We start from the raw sequence: 23,634 nt of genomic DNA, 5'->3' as shown, positions 1-23,634 counted from the left end.
TGCGTACGCCCAGGGAAGATACATGTCTTCTCCGTGTCACCATAAGTTGCAGGAGACGAAGAGGCCCTGCAGGTTCCTTGCCACCTCTCCCAGCTTCCTCAGAGGAACATCAAGTACCAAGACTTTAATCTGAGCCAATGTCTCTTTGTCACTCTTTGTCCTTGTTGCCATTGATAACGTAATCATCGTTATTTATTTAGATCCCTTTGTGGAAAACTCATTGTCCTTCTATTTTTTTTCCACTTTGCCTTAGAAATGATTCATCTAGCCGCCTAATCCTGGGACCTAGATTTCATCATGGACTGAGCCCAGTTGAAGCAGAGATCCCAGCATTTTGGAGATGTCAGTACCACAGAATGACCACAAAGAACAGCAGTAGCTGTAGAATGGAGCCAGTTTGAAGCTATGGAAAGCGATGTGTGCTGAGAACTGTGGCAGAGTCAAAAAAATTCCACTGCCTGAGCCCTTTGGAGCCCAGAAGACCGTGAGTGAATTCCAGCTGTCAGACACAGCTTTTCACACTATTCAAGTCTGGTTTTGCTTTGATCAAGTTGAAAATGTGACTTGACTTTTCCTTTTACAACTTACTATCTTTTTTAAATTTTGTTTTACAGGAGCCCAGAGTCGAAAGACTTTGAACTTCTGAAGAGACTTTGGAATATTAGAGAGGCTTTGGAATTTTAGAAAGGATTTAGATATTTTAGGGAGGGCTTGAACTTTTAAAATGTTTGAACTTGAAAAGAGGGGAGCAGAGAAAAATGTATAACTCAATAAAAACAATAAAAATGTCTGTAGGAATTTTAAAAGTTGGAATGTTTAGCATTGTCATATTAAGAAGACATCTTGGGGACAACAAGAAAGTCAGCATTGCACTGATACCAAAGACACCGTCAAAGAGAAAAACTAAAGATCACTATTTTGATGAACAAAACACAAATAATTTCAATGGAACACCTTTGAACAGAATTTAATAGCTCACTCTAAAAAACAAGCAAAAGCAAACAAACAAATAAAAAACATGCATCATGATCAAGTTGGTGACATCCCAGGGATACAAAGATGATTTGATATATTCACATCAGCGTAGTGATTCATGAAAGACAAAGTCGCAGGAACATCTTCTTAGAGGCAGATCGGCATGTACAAAATTCAACATCCCTTCCCAATGAAAGCCCTAAAGAAACCGGCTGTAGAAAGATAATACCTCAGTGCAATAAAGGCTAATACAGACTTGTGGCAAACAGTGTTTTGAATGAGAAAAAAACTGAACAAGACTGAAAAATGAGGGTGTTCACCTCTCATTCTTATTCGTTACAGTGTCTGAATGTTTAGTTAAAGCAGTAACGTAAGATAACATAATAACATAACACAGGAAAGGAAGAAGTCAGACTCTCCTGTGTGCAGATTATATGTCCTGATTTAGAAGAATGATGGTCTCCACTAAAAGGCTTAGAACTCACACAATGGGACACAGAATAAGGGCTCCTTTTTAAACAAGACAAAACAAAACGAACTTCTTACTTTTTTCCTTTTGAAATAACTTCACTTGAGTTCTATATTTACATCATTTCCACCTTCTTTAGTTGTAGTTACACACATACACACACACACATTCACACACATACACACACACACAGATACACATACACACACACATACACACACACATACACACACATACACACACACATACACACACACATACACACACATACACACACACATACACACACACACATACACACACATACACACACATACACACATACACACACATACACACATACACACACATACACACACACATACACACACATACACACATACACACACATACACACACATACATACACACACACATACACACACATACACACATACACACACATACACACACACATACACACACATACACACACACATACACACACATACACACACACATACACACACATACACACACACATACACACACACACACATAAACACATCCTGTGGAAAAAGAAGCACACAAATCCCATGCACAGTGCTCTAAAGATAATGAAATACTTAAGAATAAACCAATGAAAGTATAAAACTAGGAAAAAAGAAATTGAAGGTGACATGGGACAGCAGAAGAACATCTCCATGTTCATGTATCAACAACGTACCTTATTACATCTCCATGTTCATGTATCAACAACGTACCTTATTACATCTCCATGTTCATGTATCAACAACGTACCTTATTAAAATGGCCACTTTATGCAGTTCCTGTCAACACACCAAGGGTAACCATTATAGAACCAGAAAAACAAACAAACAAACAAAGAAAAACCAGTCCTGAACTTCATGTGAGAGTGTCAACTGCTCTGATGTGCTAAAACAGCCCTGAGCGAGAAGAGCAGTGCCAGAGGTAGCACAATGCCTGATTTCAGACTTTGCTGCCTAGTCATTGTAACAAAATCAGCCTTGTCCTGGCACAGAGACAGACATATATGCCAACAGAATAGAGCAGAGTGTCCAGAAATAAGCCCACCCCGTGTCAAACATCTAATTCTTGACAAAGAGCACTAACAATAGGTAGGAGAAAGAGACAACATCTATAGCAAACAGTGCTTGGGAAAGTGGATATCCACACGTTGAAGAATAAACCTACACACTAATCTTAGCTCTTCGCGAAAAATCAACTCAAAATGGATCAAAGACCTAATGTACGAAACGAGGCTGGGCAGAGAGTCAAGTGTTTGCTATACAAGTTCAGCTCCCCAGGACCCATTTAAACCTGGAACGGTGGTACATTTCAGTTCTTTGTACATTTTGGGAGGAAGGTCACAATAAATACTTGCAAACACCTCACCCCGACCCACCCCAGTTTTCTCCCTGACTTTTCATTCCCTTAACAGATTTTTTTTTCAACAGCAGCAGTTCAATTTCTTTTTGCATGTAATGATTGTTATATCTAAACTCTCAATGCCAAGATTTTCTTCCATGTGCTTCTTTGTCTATTGACTTCTATCAGCCAGATGATGCCCCGTTGTTTTTGAAAAGATTTTTGCACAAGCTCTCTGACATCTGGGACTTTAGATAACAAGTTCCCTGAGTAGGCAGACAACAGCTCTGAAAGAGAGATCATAGTCCTCACAGGGGCAGCCTGACCTTGGGTGGCATAGTTTAGTTTCTGTTAGCTTTGTGGTTTAACCTGGATTATTATTATTATTGTTGTTGTTGTTATTGTTATTATTACTATTATTTACTGGCTTTTTGCTTTCTCATTACAAATTCACTTTGCTTCCTAGGTACCACAAACTCCCGCAGTGCAATGGCTCTTCTAGAAATGTCAAGGGCACCGCAGTTGTAGAAACCCTAAGGTTATCTCTGTTTCTTCCCGTAGGGGAGTGAAAAGCGAACACTTGAACCAACTTTCCTGCTTGCAGTAACCTGCGTTCCGCGTAACCATGGAGACCACAGGCTGCAGCTGGGCCAAAGGGACAGGGGGTTTGGAGCCCGCAGTGAATGTCTAGGCCTTCCCTGTGCACCGTGGAGACAGGCGACAACGCAGGGGTCGGAGTGGAGTTGTCCGCCACCCCGTGGCCACAGGCTGCGCCTCCGCGTCCGGGCTCCGCCCCACCCAGCGCCCTGGAACCCTGCTGAGAGCCCCGGGCGTGCAAGCGGCTGGCGGCTGCAGGACCCTCGGAGGCGGGCGGCAAGGCATGGCTACGCGGGCCCGCGGCTTCCTGCTGCTCCGGGGCGGCCTTTGCCGAGGGCCTGCGAGGGCCCCGGGAGGAGCCGAGCGCGCGTGGCGGGGCTTCGGGAGCAGCGGCGTGAGGTAGGGGTTGCGGGAAGGGGCCGCGCGTGGGAGCGGCGCGGCCTGGCGGGGCCCTGTGGAGGCCCGAGCTGCTGGGCTCCCGCCCGGGGCCCGAACTCCGGGTCCTGCTGCGGCCGAGGGGCCGCAGTGTAAGGAGCGCTGGGCAAAGGGCTGGGAGCCTGGGGCAGCTCGCTCGGACCCTGGGTTTGTTCAGGTTGTTACTGTGCCAGCGAGAGTAGGCGCTGTGTAGACAGTTGGGGAGCGTTTCGCTTTCGGTATTCCTTTGTCAGCGGCTTGAAATCTTTCCCACATCTGAATGTCTGTCTTACCGGCTTCACAAAACTGCACGTGAATGCTGGCCTCTCAGCCTTTCGCTGGCACCTACCAGCCTTCCCCAAGTTGTCAGTCTTTTGCTTTCTTTGATCCCTTTGGGTTTGGTTGCTGGCTAGGACAATGAAAGGACACCGTGGTGCCCAGGAATAGGCCATCTTGCCTCAGCTTCCCTTGTTTGTGGGACAATCCAACCTATGGAACAATTCATCGTGTCTTGCCCAGGGCCAGTGAGTTCAGAAAAACTCATTTGTACACTTTCCGGGATTCCAGGTGGTGATATACTGTTACCACTTTGGCTGGAACTCGCTTGTCATTTTATATTCACTTTGTGTCCCCAAGGTCCAGGATAACACTTGGAGGAAAACAAGCAATGGCGCGGTGCACATAGCTGTTGTCTAACTCCCTTCGGATACATTTGGGTCTTAGTCTTGAGTCACCGAAATTTAAAGTATTTCCTGTAGTTTTTACTTCGAAGATGGTTTATAGTGGTCTATAGAAGGAAATGTGAAAATGATCATGGTTCAGAACTGTACTGTACACTGTAGTAGTGTCGGAATTTGCTGTTTCGCTTGACAGCGCCAGTCTGCTCTGCTCCCTAAGAACAGGTTCTGTAGGATTCCGTTTGCGTTATAGAATTAAAGGGCTTATCTACTAACGGCATTCTATTTAAGTTATTATCCGTGGAATTTCAAGTTTTTAGCACTCCCTCTAGGAAGGATAATCATTTTGTAAGTGTACAAGTTGAATAATTTCTCCTCATCGACACAGTGTCTCTGTTTCCCCGTTTGCTCCGTGCCCAGTGCCTACCGAAGGAGTCGCAAACAACAGTCAGGGTCCCAAAAGTTGATTATAGCCGCATGCTTCATACACAACACACACAGGTATCGCCCATCCGCTTATGGAGATTTCCCATCTTGTAATTTGTGTTTTTTTTGTGGGGAGGCCCTGGGTTTGAACTCTGTTATCGCCCACACGGAGAAGACATTTAATGGCCTCCTTACGATTAAGAGTAGCCAATGCAGTGAAGTGTGATGATGGAAGTTGAGCCTGCCTGTTTTCCATGCCGTTTGATGTAGATTACAATTACGTGGGGGGAAAAAAAGCTATTTGTAATGGTTTTATTTTTAATATAGCATGAGTCAAGTTAGGAAAAGATAGTGTTTTTATGTTTATTTCTTTTGACACTGAATGCCACACCTGTGGGTGTGGTTGGCTATAGTGACGAGAAACACCAGTAGAGCGGTGTATCTCGGGTGGGGAGGAGTTCGGACAGTGTGTTGATGCTTATTGGTGTCTCTTTTCTCTTCTAGGGCCAGCAGAGAGAAGAGATTCCATCTTCCAGAGGTCGCCTCTGTCTGCCTCCCCACTAGTGACGCTTTCTTTGTCTGGTCCCTCACAGTGATTGTCACATGTTAATAGCATTCCTATTGACATGAAATTGGAACCATAGTGTATTTTTCATTGGAAATTATCCTTGAGTTTGATAAACTCTTTCCCCAATGATATTAACTATTTTAAATGAACAAATTTATCACACTTTTGAGCCATTATACTCTCAGATAAAAAAGATTTTCAATTTTTTATATTTCTTGTCTAAGTAGACAACTATAGTAACAGAACATAGCTAAATATTTTTATATGGATGGTTATTTGTGAATTTCAAGAATAATATTTGATAGAATTTGGAAGCTATATGATCTCATAATATTATTTACCATTTATCTTGCAACAGTTTTCCCTTTAAAATTCATCATGAGTTCTTTCTGTTTATGCATGAGAAATTAGAGCTTAATAATGGAGGGAAGTTAATGTCAGCACATACGCTTTTCTATTCTTCAAGCTTCTCTTGTTGCGAAATGAACTACTTACATGGTCAAAAAGTTAGAACAACATTCTTTGTGCTTAAATTATTCTGTCTTCCTGTCATGTGTGTGACTCTGCACCTCAGAATGGCCTTGGATGGAAACAGCCCCTGAGACTCGGGCCAGTGCTTCTCAGGGTAAGGCTCTCAGCAGCTGCCTAGCCCTTGGGGCGGGGATGTCACACACTTTCACAGTACCCGACACCAGGTTCACAGCAGACCGGCCGCTAAGTTAGTTCTCCACAGCTTGTTAGTTCAGTTCTCCGTGACCCACCCCTTTCCAGTAGCTCGGTGGGGTCCCCTGGATTGCCCCCTGGTGCTTACGCTGCTGCTCAGTGGTTTCTCAAGCCAACGATTTTGTAAATTCTCTTTTTGGTCTTGAAGCATCTATAAAATTTTGAACGCCAGCCGACAGCTTTTCGTACAGCCTCACCTTGTTTTACGCTCCACTGCTGAAAGCTTTAGAATCTGTGCTGCAAATCTAGCGTTTAAAAAGCCCCCGTTTGGGGAGTCAGTAAGAGATACTGGTGTATGTTATTTAACTAAGTTTGAATAGGTAGTCTAATAGTTTTAGAAAGACCGGTTTTCATAGTAACCGTGTTCATGCCTTAAGACTCTCCATCCGAGTACTTTCCCAAGATTTGCATAGAGTTATTATTTGGTAAATCTCCCCTGACGCTTGAAGGACCTAGACTCCAATTAGGACTATTACGAACACTAATTTTATACAGATTGATTTCAGTCAAGAGAGAGCTAGTCATAAAGGTTACAATGCAGTTTCTCAAAATAAGGCTGTTTTCTTAGCAGAACTGATCTTTATTTCTCCTTCAACGTTAGTTACCTGACTACAGTTTTGTTTTCCAAGCCAGTATGCTGTTTTTTTCATTTAGAAACTAAAGCTAAATGTTGCACCATTTGCTGTCTCCTATTTAAACTTCATCTTTTTAACTAGGTCCCAGCTGTCCAGAGATAGCTTACTAATGCGGCATCTTCACAATCAAGTTTTCAGATTAGCAGTGTTAGGTCATGGGCCTGCCCCTTTAAAACTCTGGTCACTTTAAGAGGCCAGAGCCCACAGCCTGAAGAAAGCAGGCCACACTTCCTGCAACCCTGTGGGACAGTTAAGAAGTCCTGCTGTATTGTGTTTTCTTAGCTCCCAATCTGTGGTCCTGACCTTGCCTGACTTCTCCAAGCTCCTTATCAAGTAGCTGCCTGAGATAAAACCGTGTGGGGTGGGGCTTCCTGCCAGCTCTAAAAGGGTATGAGAAATAGTCTCTCTCTCTCTCTCTCTCTCTCTCTCTCTCTCTCTCTCTCTCTCTTTGAGAGTTTTCTCTGAAGCTCCTTGTAAGTCCCCCTCCCTATCATCCTGCAGAAGGGATGGCTCTCTAGTTTTTTTGTCCCTTCCAGATTGCAAAGAAAATCCTCTCTACCCTTTTTAAGGTCCCATTTCTGATGTCTCTGATGCACTTTACTGTCCTGTCACATACACATACATATGTGTGTGTGTGATATCATACAGGAATGTATATGTACTTGTTTTCTAAAATAATATTTGTTTGTGGCCTTGGAAATTCTATGCAAGTATAATAACCAGAGAACTACACCCTCAGATTACAAAATATACTTACTTTTCTGAGCCAGGTCTCACAATATTGCTGGCTGGCCTGAAACTCTGTATTGGCCAGTCTTGCAGAAATATGACTGCCTGTGCCTCCTGAGTATTGAAATTAAAGGTTTGTACCGCTATGCCTGGCCAAAATACGCATTCTTAAACTCTAAGAATAAACAGGTTTATACCAATTTTCTCCCATTCCCTTAATGGAGCATCCCATAGATAGAATTGCGGGAATCCATAAACCTGGAAGGGAGGTCACTAATACTGATCAATTCAGCATTTCTTTCCTTGTACACGTTGGCAACAGATGACACTAATATTATCATCAGTCAGTATGCGTGAGGTTACTAATACACAGAAATATTTTAACATCACAATGGATAAGATACCACAAAACATCACCTATACTCATTACTTTGATATTACCGTACTTACTGTAAGACTTGCCCCTTGTGCCATCTCAATAAAACTGGCTTCCCTTGTAACTGTGTATTCACATTTGAAACCATTCCTCTGAGAAAGTACAAAGACTTCTGCAGATGAGCCAGGCGTTCTCATGGTGACTAAGTCTTTTCTGGAAAAGTAGGTATATAAAAATATGTAGTATTTTTTGGTAATTATTAATTCTTTGGTTAGATTTTAGGGTTCTAAATTGGCAAGCAACAAAATTGACATTGGAATGAATCATACATGATGAGCCTTGCTTTGCTTTATTTATTTTTGATGATTTACAAATACATGATTTTTGATTAAATTGCTTCAAGGTTTGTGTGAAGTACTTAAGGTGGGAAATGAAATGCCTATATAAAGGTCGTGAACTTAATTTTTCATTACTATTTGTTTACTTTTAAAATATCCCACAAAAGGCTCAGTGTTGTTGTACTATGAGCATGATTAAATTTATTCCATATCTTACTTTGCCTTGGTTCTCTTGGATATTTTTTAAGGCAAATTTCAAATACCCATGTTCTGCCTCAGGACACTGAGGGATTAAGACAAACTCATGGAGACCTTAGAACTGCTTATGATGGCTTTTTCACCTTAGAGATCCTAAAGCAGTTCACAGATGCTCCAATTAAAGTTCTAATTAAACATGGGTTTGAAATGAGGATTAAGAACTTGTCAAGTGTCCAAATTAAATGTAGCGTTGATAATGACTAAGGTTTATTTTCTGGTACCTATGGGGGAATACGTTGATATACAAAGAGCTCATTTTCTTGTCTACTGCTCTGCTCTGGTTTATTATACATCATGTTTGGTTATAGTAACCCTTTAAAAAGGAAGACAAATAAACATAGAAACATGGCTGACTTCTTGTCCCATATTGCTCCAGCTGATGTGAATGTGTCTCCATTATTTAAGAGAAGTAGGAAGTAGAACCATTTATGTAAACTTGCCAGTCAACTCTTAGTCTGATTTTGTAAGGTCAAAGGAGAGCGTTCTCATTGTATATACAAGCCAGCTCTGTGTCTTTGGAAGCAATTACATAGCTTGCTTAACCTCGTTATGGCTCCCAGTGTGAACCAGGCCTATACTCCTGCTTTCTCGTTTCAGTTGAGAGGGTTCTATTCCACAGTGCTGCTCTAACACACACCCTGCCTTCTGAAGTGATTTATTGCTTATTAATAAAGTCCTATTTAGCGGCTAGCTCAGCAATAGGAAGGAGAGGCTATGGGGAGAGCGCCTTCCCTGGGAACTGATCAAGATATCTCCATCATTTCAGGAAGTAGCATTCAAACAAACAATCCCAGGAATGTTGTGAGAGCTGTGTCTAAGGGGTCAAGTTGAGGCTCTTTTGATGTAGATCAATGACCAAAGAAATTTTGACTGAATTGACATATTTCTGAGAATAAAAAGGATTTTTAAAATGATGAAAGTTGTACATTTAAGTTATAGTAGTTATCAACCAGCGGGTTGTGACCCCTTGGGAGTCATATATCAGATATCCTGCATATTATATATTTAAATTATGATTCATGACAGTGAAATTACAGCTATAAAGTAGCAATACTATAGTTTTATGGTTGGAGGGTCACCACAACACAAGGAACTGTATTAAAGAGTTGGAACATTAGGAAAGTTGAGAACCACTGATTTAGAACACTTGTTGTCTTAGAAACATATTAGAGAACCTATTAATTAGTATCTTCAGAATCTTTTCAGTGATATTTTGAAGGTTTATATCCTCATACACGAAAACAAAATTTTCACATAAATTTTTAGAATATTAAATTTTAGTAAGATTAAATAATTACCCTTAACATTTATGACAAATTTGAATAACTTTCTTAATCAAACCTTTAATAAATAAATACTGATAGATTTTTCTGGGAAAATTTAAGGCATATTCTTAATTTTAAGAGGATATTTCTTGGCAATATACTTATAAGTTTCAATTTAAACTGTTTGGACAAAAGGCAATTTTTTGTTTTAAAATTATTTCATCTAAGATGTTAAAGCACTGTTAAGCTTAGGACAACTGCTAAATTTCCATTTAGCACCTCAATCTTTATTTTGTATTGCAATATAAAGATTTTTTTTAACATAAATTAACCAGTGACTTCTGTCTTAGTTAAAGATTCTGTTGCCATGACAATGCTTATAAAGGAAAACATTTCATTTGGTGATTTGGTTTCGTTCAGAGGCTTATTTCATTATCATCATGGCATGAAGCAGGGTAGTGTGCAGACAGACACGGTGCTGGAGAAGGAACTTAAGAGTTCTTGCATCTTGACTCACAGCCAACAGGAAGTGGTCTGAAACACTGGGCAGTATCTTGAGCATATATGAGACCTCAAAACTTGCCTCCACAGTGACACACTTCCTCCAACAAAGCCACACCTCGTCCAACAAAGTCACACCACCTAATAGTGCCATATCTTTGGGGACCATTTTCACTCAAACCCCCACAATGTCGGTCTCCCTTTGAAGTCCTTGCTCCACCACATGACATGAAATCATCATCAAAGAGGAGGTGGGGAGGAACTGGGAGGAGCAGAGGGAGGGGAAACTGATTCAGATGATATTGATTGAGGAATGAATTCATGTTTTTAATAAGAGGGAAAAAGAATAAAGTCATCACATAAGTTATTTGATTTTAGAACAATTTTATCATATTTAGATGTAGTAAAATTGTTTTCTCAACTGCATTTTCATATATTGCAAAGTACAGACTAAATAAAAAAATTTAAACTCACTCATTCAAGATTTTCCTCATAAATTGGAGCATTTAAGTTGGATTACAGAAGTTTCCATTTATCCATAGCTTTACTTTGCATGACTTCAGTTACCTGAAAATATTCAATGAAAGATTCCAGAAATAAGCATGTTTTAAATAGCATGCCATTTTAGATAGTATGACGTAATTGCACTTTCTTTTACCCCATCCTGGATGGGAACCATCCATTAGTTCAGAGTGTTTGTACTTTTTATGCTACCTACACATTATTTGTTTAGAAATTGCTTCACTTATAAATTGTGCTACTGCAGTACTTTCTTTTTCACTCGAATAGAGAGCTTGGGGCTTTTTGGGTTTCAGAATGTGGTGGGAGGATGGGCTACTGCATAGGTATGCACATTTACTAAAGTTGCCATAAACAAAGTAAAACTGTAGAACACTTAACGCTCCTGTAAGCTAGAAGTCTGGCACGAAGTTCCAGTGGCACTGCACTGGGTCTTGCTAGCAGTCCTTGGCATTCTTTAGGCTGTGTTTGCACTAGTCCAACTTTTCCTCTGTCACCGTTTGGTTCTTCCTCCAATAAGGATCTTCTCTATTCTGACAAGGTGTTACATCCTAGACATACAAGCAAAAGCACACACAAAACGATTGTACTTCCAAATATGGTCACATTCGTAGGGACTAGAATTGAGTTAGCATATTTTTTCCAGAAGGAACAGATTTCTGCATGATATAATTTCAAAATTACTTGCATATTGAATTATTATTTAATCAGTTTATCTCTTTTGTTTATGGAGGGTAAATTTCTGTATAAAAGCTTTTCTTTCATTGATTGCAATTTGCCTTAAAACTTCAAGACTGGAATGTGCCTTCTCTTTTTGGTCCTCTTGTTAATTATATTAATACTTTCCATCAGAAGCACGTTTTATTTGAGATCTACAAATTGATGAGTATAATATTATGTGTAAGTCTATATTCATATCTTTAAGAAGGGAAATCACATTTTACTTTAATTAATGCAGAAAAGTCCTTTCATGCATTTCAATTTCCCCTGATGATAAAGCCGTGAGATAGAAAGAACCTATCTTCACATAGCAAAAGTTACATATGAGAGACCCACATACTAAACGTGGGAGGAACCTTTAGTCTTCTAAAATGTCTAAGGAAACCAGTGTCTGCTCTCCCATTGGTCACTCAATATAGTGTTCAGTTTAGCTAGGGGAATAATCCCAAGAGATAGCAGGGAGATAGATGGGGAAGGAAGAAATCAAATCATCAATATTTGCAAATATCATTTTATATTTAAAAGACATTAAAGGGTCCCCCAGAAACTATTAGAACTGATAAATATTTCTAACAAACTAACAGAGTACAGGATCAGTTTTGAAAAACAGTAGCTTTTCTACATACCAGTAATGAACTTAAGAAAAACAGAAATCAGAAAAACCACATTTATAATAGCTTTTTAAAAAACCTTCTAAATAAACTTAGTCAAGGAAGTGTAAGGCCTCCAAATGAAAAGCTGAAATATTGAGAAAAGAATTTGAAAACACTGAGAGATGGTAAATTCTCTGAGACTCATGAGTTAGCAGAATTAATATTGTGAAAACAGTTATATTAACAAAAAATGTCCTTCAATATTTAAAGGACAATCTTCATTGAACTATAAAACCACTATAAATCTGTATGGAAGCACAAGACCCTAGATAGCAAAATCATTTTTTTATATAAAAGAGCAATGCTGGAGGCATCACAATATTATTTCAAATTATATTACCAAGCTTTAGTAACAGAAATCATGTAGCACAGGCACAAAAACAGACACATAGATCAAATGGATAAAATAGGAGAATGTAAACACACACAAGCACTACCATCTAAGGTATCAAAAACAAACACTGGAAAAAAGATGGGCTCTTTGACAAAGGGCACTGGGAAATCTATAAAGATGAATGAAACTAGGTCCACGTTTTTCATCCAGCACAAAAATCAATTAAAAAAATTACCAAAGCCTGAGGTCAGAAACCTTGAGACTTGCAGAGGAAAACACACATGAAACTTGAAGAGGCAGAGACAGAGGCTCCCGGATCAGCTCAATTCCGCCGAGTCCTGTGTCCAAAGTAAGCAGTCAACCATAGAGTCTCTGCTTCAAGACAACCATGGGCAGAAAGCTTGTATTGTGTTTGAAGTCTCTTGAACTCCCCTGATCAACAACCCCAAGGGAGACTTCACTGCCTGGTACTAGCGTATGGCCTTGGGACATTATCAGCCCAAGTGGTGTAACTTCATTTAGATTATTTATATATGCATATACATACACTGATATGTTATGTTTTTAAGTAAACAGAAAATAATCACCGCTAATGTTCTTTGTACCCCTTCCTCTCTTTCCCTCTGTTTTGCCTTCCTCTCTACTCCCCAGCTATAGCCCTCCTGCTTTTCCTATGTTCCCCTTCAGAGAATCTATACCATACTGTGCCCCTCTTCACGGGTCCCCTCACAGTGATCCTTTTTTACTTTCCCTGCCTCTGTGGCAATACACATTACAAATCAGGCCTGCACAATGACAACAATAGTTGGCATGCCACTGTGGGTGGGGGAATCTCGTAAGGCCCCAGCTCCAGATGAAGACAATTATTAATGGCTGCAAAGAGAAGGACAATCAGTCTTCTTCTCGAGGGAAGAGCCCCGTGATAGGTTACCCAATCTCCAGCCGTCACTCCTAAACATGTAACACTAAATAGACTGAGCGGGTTGTATTTATATATACTCATATATAAATGTGAAATAATAACTAAAGAAGAGGTCATGAATGTGGGAGAGTGGAGAAACACGATAGGAGTTGGTAGAGAGTGTGTTGGAAATGAGGTAAATCCAGTACTTATGTATGAAATTCTCAAAAAAAAAATGTGAGAAGGTACTTAAAAACACAGAATGTTCCAGAAAGGCTTGAGGGCAGTGGAAACAATCACAAGACTGACAGGTGGGATGCTATGAAACTGAAAAGTTTCTACACAGCCAAGGAAGGAATAACCAGAGTTAAGGGACAACTCACAGATTGGGAAACAAAATCCAACTACACTTCAGATATAGGACTAATACCTAGAATACATGAAATTAAACACCAAAACTAAAAATGAGCTGTTTTTTTTTTTCTCCATTGCATCACCTACAAAATGACACAGGGAAAGGGAGTGGGAGCCTTTGGAGTGTCTTGTAAAGACACTAACCACATTTAACAAAGACTTTGTTCCCATGGCTGATCTATAGAGGGCATGAGGCCTGTCTGCTCACAGATAAACACTAGGAAACTCAGAAAGATTAAACACATCAGGTTGTTCCGGTTGTGTGACTGGTTTTCTGTCCAGAAGACAGGAAATGGACATGGTTAATAGCCAGGAGACTGCTGCACTATCTCTATGGCGAGGTCACATCTGTCTCCCGTAGACTCTCATGTTTATTTTAGTCATCCTAGACCCTTATTTTGAGCATTATTTCTCAGCTAATAGAACCCCTCTTTAAGAGACTTGTAACATGTACTTTACAATTGGGAACAGAGGCGGTTAATAACCCAGTGACGTTTACACTATCTATATGTCCGAGGCCATTCCCCAGACCCTTAAGATATCACATGTAGTCAATCCATAGAGCCCATCCTATGGAAGAGGTCACATATCCTTTGAAAAGAGTTTCAATCTAATCATTTATGAGCTTTGTTGTACACATGGGATTGAGTTAATTGTCTCCAGGAAACATTTTTTACAAATTGTCTTGTACTTAAATATGCCTAAAATTAATTGCCCAGTGTCAGATTCTCAGAGTTTGAACTCGCACTGGCTGCTGAGTTGTGCTGAACTGGACTTCCTTCTTGTCTCATAGTCTCTTGGATCATTAGTCGGCTGGCTATGGTGTTTGCAGAGACCCCCACCCTGATCTCCTCCCACTCTCAGAACGGAGAGGTTTAGAATTTCCGCATAAACTTGGGGTGTCATAAACACATTCAGCCTAGAACAATCAAATTATAATGTAGAAGTACAGAAATTCTAATCCTCCAGAAAATCATTAGTATTATTTATGAACCTGAAAATGAGTGCCAGATGTTGTTAGAAAAGTCAAATTTTAGCTGTGCGGTGGTGGCACACGCCTTTAATCCCAGCACTTGGGAGGCAGAGGCAGGCGGATCTCTGTGAGTTTGAGGCCAGCCTGGTCTACAAGAGCTAGTTCCAGGACAGGAACCAAAAGCTACGGAGAAACCCTGTCTCGAAAAAAATCCAAAAAAAAAAAAAAAAAAAAAAGAAAAAAGAAAAGTCAAATTTTAGATGCTCATAATTGTTTTGAATATTTTCATTTCATGTGTCTTTGCCTGCTTGCGTGGCTATGTACCACGTGTGTGCGGTGCCTGTGGAGGCTAGAGGAGAGCCACTGTTCCTCTGGAAATGTAGTTACAATCAGTTGTGAGACGCCATGTGGGTGCTGGGAACTTGTCCTTCCTCTGTGAGAGCAACAGGCGCTCTCAGCCGCTGAGCCATCTTACCAGCCCCACAGCTGTTTTGAACATTCTTGTTCCACACATTCATTCGGCTGAATGTTCTTTATTGACTTTTTAATATTATACTTAGTGCTTTGTTTCCCACAGACGTGAAGCCGTTGTCATCTCAGGAACTGAAATGGCTAAGCAAATCCAAAAAGAAATACAGCAAGGTGTGGAATCATGGATGGCTCTTGGGAACAGGAGGCCCCATCTCAGTATCATTTTAGTGGGAGATAACCCAGCAAGCCACACCTACGTCAGGAATAAGATAAAAGCTGCTTCCGCTGTAGGTGGGTATGTATGTGAGCTGTATTTCTTACTAAATGTTTCTGTTATGTAAAGTAATGTAACTGGGATTGATAATGATCAAATAAGTACCCTTCAAATAACATGGATTATTGTTATTATTAGAGATTATGCTATTACTCAAGTTTATATGAATGTCTTAATGTGTTCAGGTTTCTTATAGAATTATTTCAGTGTGATTTATATTTTACGGGAGAGGCAATAGGAATCTTTGCTTTTAAAAAAGAGTCTATGTGTTGGGGGTGAGGATGCCAGTCAAAGAATCACAAGCTAACACCAAAATATTCCACTTATATTTTCTTTATTATAATGGGCAAACTCATAGAACAGGAATGAGAAGTCCAACTTCAGGTGTGTAACGTGGGAAGCAGAGAGAGAGCGAGCCCTGGGCTGGCCTGAGGTTTTCTCTGGGTACACAAAAGGTCATGCCCTAACCTGGTCTAACCTCTTAAAGGTCATTGGCTGGCAGAAGTCCCCCATCATCTCCCCCTTTTGTCTAAATAAGAGAGTTTCAAACACAATACAAAACTATATACACTAGGAACAGATATTAAGTATAAGATTAGGATTACAACCAGCATAAACAATATTAAGCAAGGAACATATGTCAAATGTTTTAATAAACATTTTATCCTAAAGAGTCTAAGTCTTGTATTGGAAATGGCTTGGCTAAATCATAAGAGGAAGGTAACTACGGCTATCTAATCTTCAACCCCATTGAAGACCTGAGAAGGGAGATAATATTACTTGAGTAGGCATGAAGTACAATCAAGCAGCTTCCAAAATGTGCAGTTTATGACAGAGACAACCAGCTACCTAAGCATTCACCCAAAGTCTCATTTGCAATGTTGAAGCAACCAACTTTGGTTAAGGCCTAGCGTGACTGACAGACTATTTTCAGAGAAAAATTTTCAGAAAATTTGTAGAACCATCTTACCTTTTCTGGGCAAGGTTAGGCAGTCTTTTTTCTTGTGTCCTGCTTATTCAGTCTGGACTCCATGTACTTTGTCAGTGGTGAAGGCATGGGCAGTTCCTTGCCCAAAAGCCAATTGTGCCAAGTAGAAAACAGACTCCAAGTGGAGTGTCTTTGGTGCTCAGCATTCTCTTGGGAACAGATCAGTGCTGTCAGGAGCAATTGTGTCTCACATCAACAGAACCCCAAGTTATTTAAATGCTATGTTCTACAGATTCTTAAAGTGGATAAAATTACCTATCTAGGCAGATTACAATCTCTATGTATCTAAAGAACCTAATTAGTCTGACTATAAGTAAAACAAACATGAATGAATATTGACCTATAGTACTTAATACCTGTATAACTTAAAGACTAAGACTTCATATCAGAATATTAAATAATCTGTAAACAACTGTGCAGTAAATGAGGACAATGACCTCAAAATGTAAACAATGTGTAAGTATCTTAATCAGAGTTAGGAATATATAATGTAATATGATAAATCAAAGGTTCCCCATTACCTGTGTTCACTGCATTCATATTAACTGAATCATAAACTTCAGTAATTTCCTGTCTCGCTTGGTCTCTTCAGATCTTCTAAGAGGGGTTGTCACAAGTCAGTGTAAGTTGTCACATGAAGTAGTAGTCAAATGATGCTTAGAAAACAGGGGAGAATCCCTGTGCGGTCTGAGAAATCCCTCCTTCTGGGAGACTAGAACACTGACTCTGTAGAAGGGCTTTCCCTTCAGTGGGGCAGGGTCAGAGGAGACACACATTGGAGAAGAGCGTGGTCAAGTGACCTTCTCTGCTTCTCTTCCAGGTATCTGCAGTGAGCTCATCCTAAAGCCTGAGAACGTTTCTCAGGAGGAGCTTTTGGATATCACTGATCAACTGAACATGGACCCAAGAGTCAGTGGTATACTTGTGCAGCTCCCTCTTCCAGGTACATGATGCTCTTTTGTGTGTCTGGGTTGGGCAGTAGAAAGGGCTTATCATGGTATTGAAGGCAATTTATAGAACACATTCAGAAGAGGAATGTACAGTAGTAACAGCTAACAGGTTTTTTAAAGGTTTATACTTACAAGATGAAAAACTGAATAGGAAATTTAGGTGTGGGCAAGACACATCTCTGTTTAGCTGGGAGTAATCACAGCTGATTGCAAGCTGAAGGCAGGTGGTGCTTCTAATAAACAATGGGGAAAATTACCAATTTTTTGTGTCTCTTAAAAATTTTTTGTTCAGGTATTAGAAACTATCTTATTGTGGTTTGTAAATGTATAATGACATAAAAAGTAGTGTGTTTAATATTTATTTACAATATTATCTTTTAAAACATTAATCATAAAAGTGTCTGTTTTTCTCTTTGTTTTATTTTTTTAAATCAAATCATGTCAAGAATGGTGTGCATAGCACTCACTAGCTCAGTATGCAACTGATGTGGCGCAAACATCTTTTCAATGGCATGATGGATTGATTTGCCATATTCCTCTCTAAAATATATCTTTTATTTGTACATTCAGAGAATTCCTTAATGTGAAATTTTAGCTGATGTTGCTTCCTTTGGGATTCTGTCTTCCTTTTCATCATGGCCCCATCCCTTATTTTTTATAATTTCTTTTATTTTACTTTTTTAAAAAAGAAAACAAACTATCTTTTTTCATTTTACATAGCAATCCCAGTTCCCACTCTTTACCTTCCTCCTATTCCCTCCACCTACCCCCCATCCACTCCCCAGAGAGGGTAAGGCACATTGCTTTGGGGAAGGTCCAAGGCTCTCTATACTATATCTAGGCTGAGCAAGGTATCCATCCAAAGAGAATAAGTTCCCCAAAAGTCAGTACAAGTAGTAGGGATAAAGGCTGGTGCCACTGCCAGTGGCCCCACAGTCTGCCCCAGCCATACAGGTGTTACCCACATTTAAAGACAGTAGTTTGCACATCTGCTGGTTCCTTTCCAGTCTGGCTGGTATTGGTGAGCTCCCATTAGCTCAGGTAGACTGTTTCAGTGGGTGTCCCCATCATGGTCTTGACCTCTTTGCCCATATTCTCACACCTCCCACTCTTCAGCTGAACTTTGGGAACTCAGCCCAGTGCTCCGCTGCAGTCTCTGCCTCTGTTTCCATCAGTTGCTGGATGAAGGTTCTATGGTGACATTTAAGAGAGTCATCAATCTGACGACAGGAGCCTATCCCTTATTTCTCCCTGACCTTCACTCAGTTCTTCACAGGATGCAGTGCTAGCATTCCAGTTGGTTTGCATGTCCCCATTTACATTTCGGTCAAATTCGGCTGGAGTGACTTACTAGTCTATGTATGTTGGAGTTTTACAATGGAGTTCTTACCTTTGCTTCCTGCTGGCTCTCCTTGCTGCTCCCTGTTTTCCTGATCTACTCACAGATGTTACACTACATTATCGTCTCTTGTTTCTTTTCTCTTCATCTTTACAGGCCAATCTCCTTGGTCTGTTCTATACTTGAATGGTGTCATGTGGGTGTAAGGCTGGAAGCATGCAAAGACACACTTTATGTCTATATTTGAACTACATAATAAATATTCAATTCCCATTCAGGTCTTTGAAAGAAATACGTTGTAGGCAGAGGCTTCTAGAGACCTATTGTACAAAATCATGAGATAGTTAATTTATACAACACATAAATACAATTTTCATAATTAAAAATATTTCAGAGGTACCTTCCAAATCACTATATTTCCTTATGTCAGACATTTTGAGTACATTGTATTTAGTTTGTCCTAACTACATCAGATTTTAATCTAATGTTGCCTTTGTGACCAGTGACTTTGTTACTAGTGGCCACTAGATGGCACTGGTGATCTATCTGTACAACCGACAAACCTGCTTGAATTCTCTATTCCAGAGTAATAGGAACCCCAGCAAATAAATGTGAGGGTGGTTTGAGAGACGAAACTTTTCTATATGCAAAGTCAATAATATGTGCACAAAATACCAGGGGGATCATCCACCAAACTAAGTCTTTGTTATATGAAGATTTCGTATTTACCAATTCAGTTTGAATCCTCACAGTAACTCTGTGGGGGTGGAGCTATCATGGTGTGTATTTGGTGACAAGAACACAGAGGTCAAGTCCCTTCCTTCTGAGTAACCATATCTGGATCCAGGCAGGCTGATCCCCCACGCTAATATTTGAACCATAATTGATACAGTTCCAGGGTATCAGCATTAGCTAGTGGATAAAGTAAATGTTAGACGTGTATGAATACATGTTATACCTTTTAATATTCAGAGAGACAGTGATGCTGGAAAAGATGGGTTCTATAATGAAATTGTCTGGACTTTAGTCTTGGCCCTGCCATTCACTAATAGATAACATTAGTCATCTCTTTGTCTCAGTGTTTCCCCCTGGCAAGTGAAGAAAATCCTGCATACTTCATAGCCTTTTTTCCCCCTAGCATTAAATAAAATAACCAGCATAAAGGAGGACTTGACACAGAAGATTAATTTTAAATTTTGACATATTTCGTGATAGCAATCAATCTGATGTAACTTGTCACCATTAAATCTTTTTTGGTTTAAGTTTTCAGAAAAGACGCCAAAGGAATACTAGGTCCAGGAACCAAGACGAGATGTAAAACAGGTTGGGACAGGAGTAGAGATGGCTTAATAGGTAGATTATTTGTGTGATGGAAAATATAGATTGTTGTCAAGGTGATAGCTTTTGTTTTGGGTGACAAATTTCTTATACCTATGTTACGAAGAAAAATAAAGAATCCACTGAAATGTGGGTGCTTTGGGGTTTAGAGAAAGAGGGGTGGCTCTGTTGGTTAAGTGCTATAAAAATGTGACAATCTAATTTTGGGTTTCTGGTTCCTATGTAAAAAGCTGGGCATGATGCTGCTTGCCTATAACCCTAGCACTGGGGAGGCAGAGGCAGGAGGACCCGAGGACCCATGAGACTTGCTTACTATTTTATCTTGCCAAATCTGCATGCTCCTGTTCATTGAGAATCTATGCGGGATTCCCCTCTGTATGCTGTGAATATGTTTTATTACTGTTGTTTAATAAAGAACCTGCTTTGGCCTATGGTAGGGCAGAATATAGTAAGTCAGGAAATTGGAGCAGAAATAGAGGAGGAAAGAAGGCAGAATCAGGGAGATGCCATGCAGCTTCTGAAGGAGAGAGATGCTGGAACCTTACCACAGCCCTGCGGTGAACATAGATTAATAGAAATGGGTTAATTTAAGATTTAAGAATTAGTTAATAAGAAGCCTGAGCTAATAAAGCAAACAGTATTGTAATTAATACAGTTTTTGTGTGATTATGTCTGGGAAGCAAAAGAGCAGTCTCAGTTTACAAGAATCTAGTTCAAAAGGCAAGGAGGGGAGTGACAGGGCAAGATGGCTGATGTCAGTCTCAGGCTTCCACAGACATGAACACATGCACACATATACAGCACACGCACAGACATACAAGACAGCTGATGTCAGTCTCAGGCTTCCACAGACATGAACACATGCACACATATACAGCACACATACATACACACAAGACAGCTGATGTCAGTCTCAGGCTTCCACAGACATGAACACATACACACATATACAGCACACACACACACACACACACAAACAGCATGCACGAACACAGGCACTCACACAATACATTAAAGATGAATATCATCAACAATAAATTATCATGTCATAAAGCTGTGAATTATGGTTAATTCAATTTAAGATTCATTTTAAAACAATTTTAAAATAAAATTATTTTGAAAAGAAACATTTTGCTTCAGATAATTTTATCATGATTTTCAAAATCCCATTTTCATAATGTTATTTGTCTACTTAAAAATTTTGTAGATAACTTTTTTAATGAGGTAAAAGACAAGAAAAAAGGTGGACAACTGTCCTGCAAATGGAATGTATTTCCACTAGGTGGCAGCATTATGCAAGTACCTTTTTTTATTAAAATTTTTTTTATTAATGGAACCCTGAATGCTCTTTGGGCTGACGAGGGAGGGGGACTTGATTGGGGGAGGGAAATGGGAAGCGGTGGTGGGGAAGAGACAGAAATCTTTAATAAATAAATAAATTAAAAAAATTCTGCCTCCTCTCCCCGCCTCCCTTTTCCCTTCCTCTCCCCCTACTCCCTACGTCCCCTCCCCTCCCCCTCCCTCTCCAATCCAAGGAGCAGTCTGGGTTCCCTGCCCTGTGGGCAGTCCAAGGTCTTCCCCCCTCCATCCAGGTCTAGGAAGATGAACATCCAAACTGGCTAGGCTCCCACAAAGCCAGTACATGCAGTAGGGTCAAAACTCAGTGCCCTTGTCCTTGGCTTCTCAGCAGCCCTCATTGTCCGCCATGTTCAGAGAGTCCAGTTTTATCCCATGCTTTTTCAGTCACAGTCCAGCTGGCTTTGGTGAGCTCCCAATAGATCAGCCCCACTGTCTCAGTGGGTGGGTGCCCCCCTCGCGGTCTTGACTTCCTTGCTCATGTTCTCCCTCCTTCTGTTCCTCATTGGGACCTTGGGAGCTCAGTCCATTGCTCCAATGTGGGTCTCTGTCTCTATCCCCATCCATCGCCTGATGAAGGTTCTATGGTGATATGCAAGATATTCATTAGTATGGCTATAGGATCAGGCCATTTCAAGCTCTCTCTCCTCAGCTGCCCAAGGATCTAGTTGGGTACATCTCTCTGGACTCCTGGGAACCCCTCTAGAGTCAAGGCTCTTGCCAACCCTAAAATGTCTCCCTTAATTAAGATATATACTTCCCTGCTCCCATATCCATCCTTCCATTATCCCAACCATCCCATTCCACCAAGCTCTCCCTATCCTCCCCTTCTCACTGGTCTCTCCCCATCTCCCCTTTTCCCCATCCCACCCCACCCCCCAAGTTCCCAATTTTTGCCCAGAAGGAGTAAAAGACTGAAAATAATCAAACTGAGGGCTGAAATCAACAAAATAGAAACACAGAAAACAATCTAAAGAATCAAAGACAAAAAGTTGGTTCTTGGAGAAAATCAACAAGATCGACAAACCCCTATCCAAACTAATCAAATGGCAGAGAGACAACACACAAATTAATAAGATCAGAAATGAAAAGGGGGACATAACTACAAACACAGAGGAAATTCAGAGAATCTTTAGATCTTACTACAAAAGCCTGCATGCCACAAAACTGGAAAATGCAATGAAATGGACATCTTTTTAGATAAGTACCATATACCAAAGTTAAACCAAGACTAGGTGAACAATATAAATAGATCTGTTAGTCACGAAGAATTAGAAGCTGTTATCAAAAACCTCCCTTCCAAAAAAAGCCCAGGACCAGATGGTTTCAACGCAGAATTCTACCAGAACTTCCAAGAAGCGCTAATACCTATACTCCTTAATGTATTTCACAATAAAGCAAGCACCTTTTACAACTGTTCTGGAGGTCTGTTTGTTTCTGGAGCCACTAATGTGTCTTTCTGTTCATGCCAAGGTATAAACCATCCAAAGAGGGTTTGTTTTATTGTCCAAGTTCATAGACATACCTTTTTTTGAGATGACTTCTTAAAACAAAATCACACACATAAAAATAATAACAACAACAAAACTACTTAAAATTCAGGAATTTCGAAAACAACAGTATTTTTCTGCTTTTCTTCCCATCTTTGCTTTTTCCTTTATGATCTGTTTTTTTAGTGTATTCATCTCAAAATCCCATTTGCATAGTGTATATTTCTTTTTTTAAAAAGTCTTTTAAAATATATATATGAACAACACTAAATGAACTCAATGGGGCACATTTAAATATTTATGCACTTATAACAATATATTATTTCCTCACCTGTAACCATTAAAGTAAAAGAGATCATGAATGACACAGGAGTTGGACTAGAGGTGTGTGAGAGGCAGAGGGAGGAGGAGGGGGCTGATATAAAAACAGTACATAAGAAATTTAAAAAATCATTTAAATTTAAAAAATAAAATACATGTATTTATAGGCTGTGTATTATTGAATTTAATTTCCAAAAGCTCTGGCCCGATAACCCAGGGGAGATGGATAGTTAAGGAAAAATCTGAATCTAAATTATTGTTCCTGAGACCTTGG

At 40.0% G+C, this 23,634-nt stretch overlaps 1 protein-coding gene across 2 annotated transcripts in view; it reads left to right on the top strand.

Moving 5' to 3' along the window:
* The first annotated feature begins 441 nt into the window (after positions 1-441).
* Positions 442-23,634, top strand: part of Mthfd2l (methylenetetrahydrofolate dehydrogenase (NADP+ dependent) 2 like) — a 95,390-nt gene continuing 72,197 nt past the window's right edge. The window contains exons 1-4 of one of the 2 annotated variants that reach the window (XM_041671405.1): positions 442-484; positions 3,374-3,808; positions 15,411-15,595; positions 17,387-17,509. In XM_041671405.1, coding sequence (XP_041527339.1) covers positions 3,693-3,808; positions 15,411-15,595; positions 17,387-17,509 — 424 coding nt within the window. In that variant the 5' untranslated portion in view covers positions 442-484; positions 3,374-3,692. Of the gene's footprint in view, positions 485-3,373; positions 3,809-5,565; positions 6,120-15,410; positions 15,596-17,386; positions 17,510-23,634 lie in introns of those variants that run through there. The other variant, XM_041671406.1, reaches the window with a different exon arrangement.

Source organism: Microtus oregoni, unplaced genomic scaffold, assembly GCF_018167655.1.
Source record: "Microtus oregoni isolate MIOR12 unplaced genomic scaffold, Mior012 000021F_ref0000039, whole genome shotgun sequence".
Lineage (NCBI taxonomy): Eukaryota > Metazoa > Chordata > Mammalia > Rodentia > Cricetidae > Microtus > Microtus oregoni.
The sequence above is the reverse complement of the archived record's forward strand: the minus strand, read 5'-3'. Positions and strand labels throughout refer to the sequence as shown.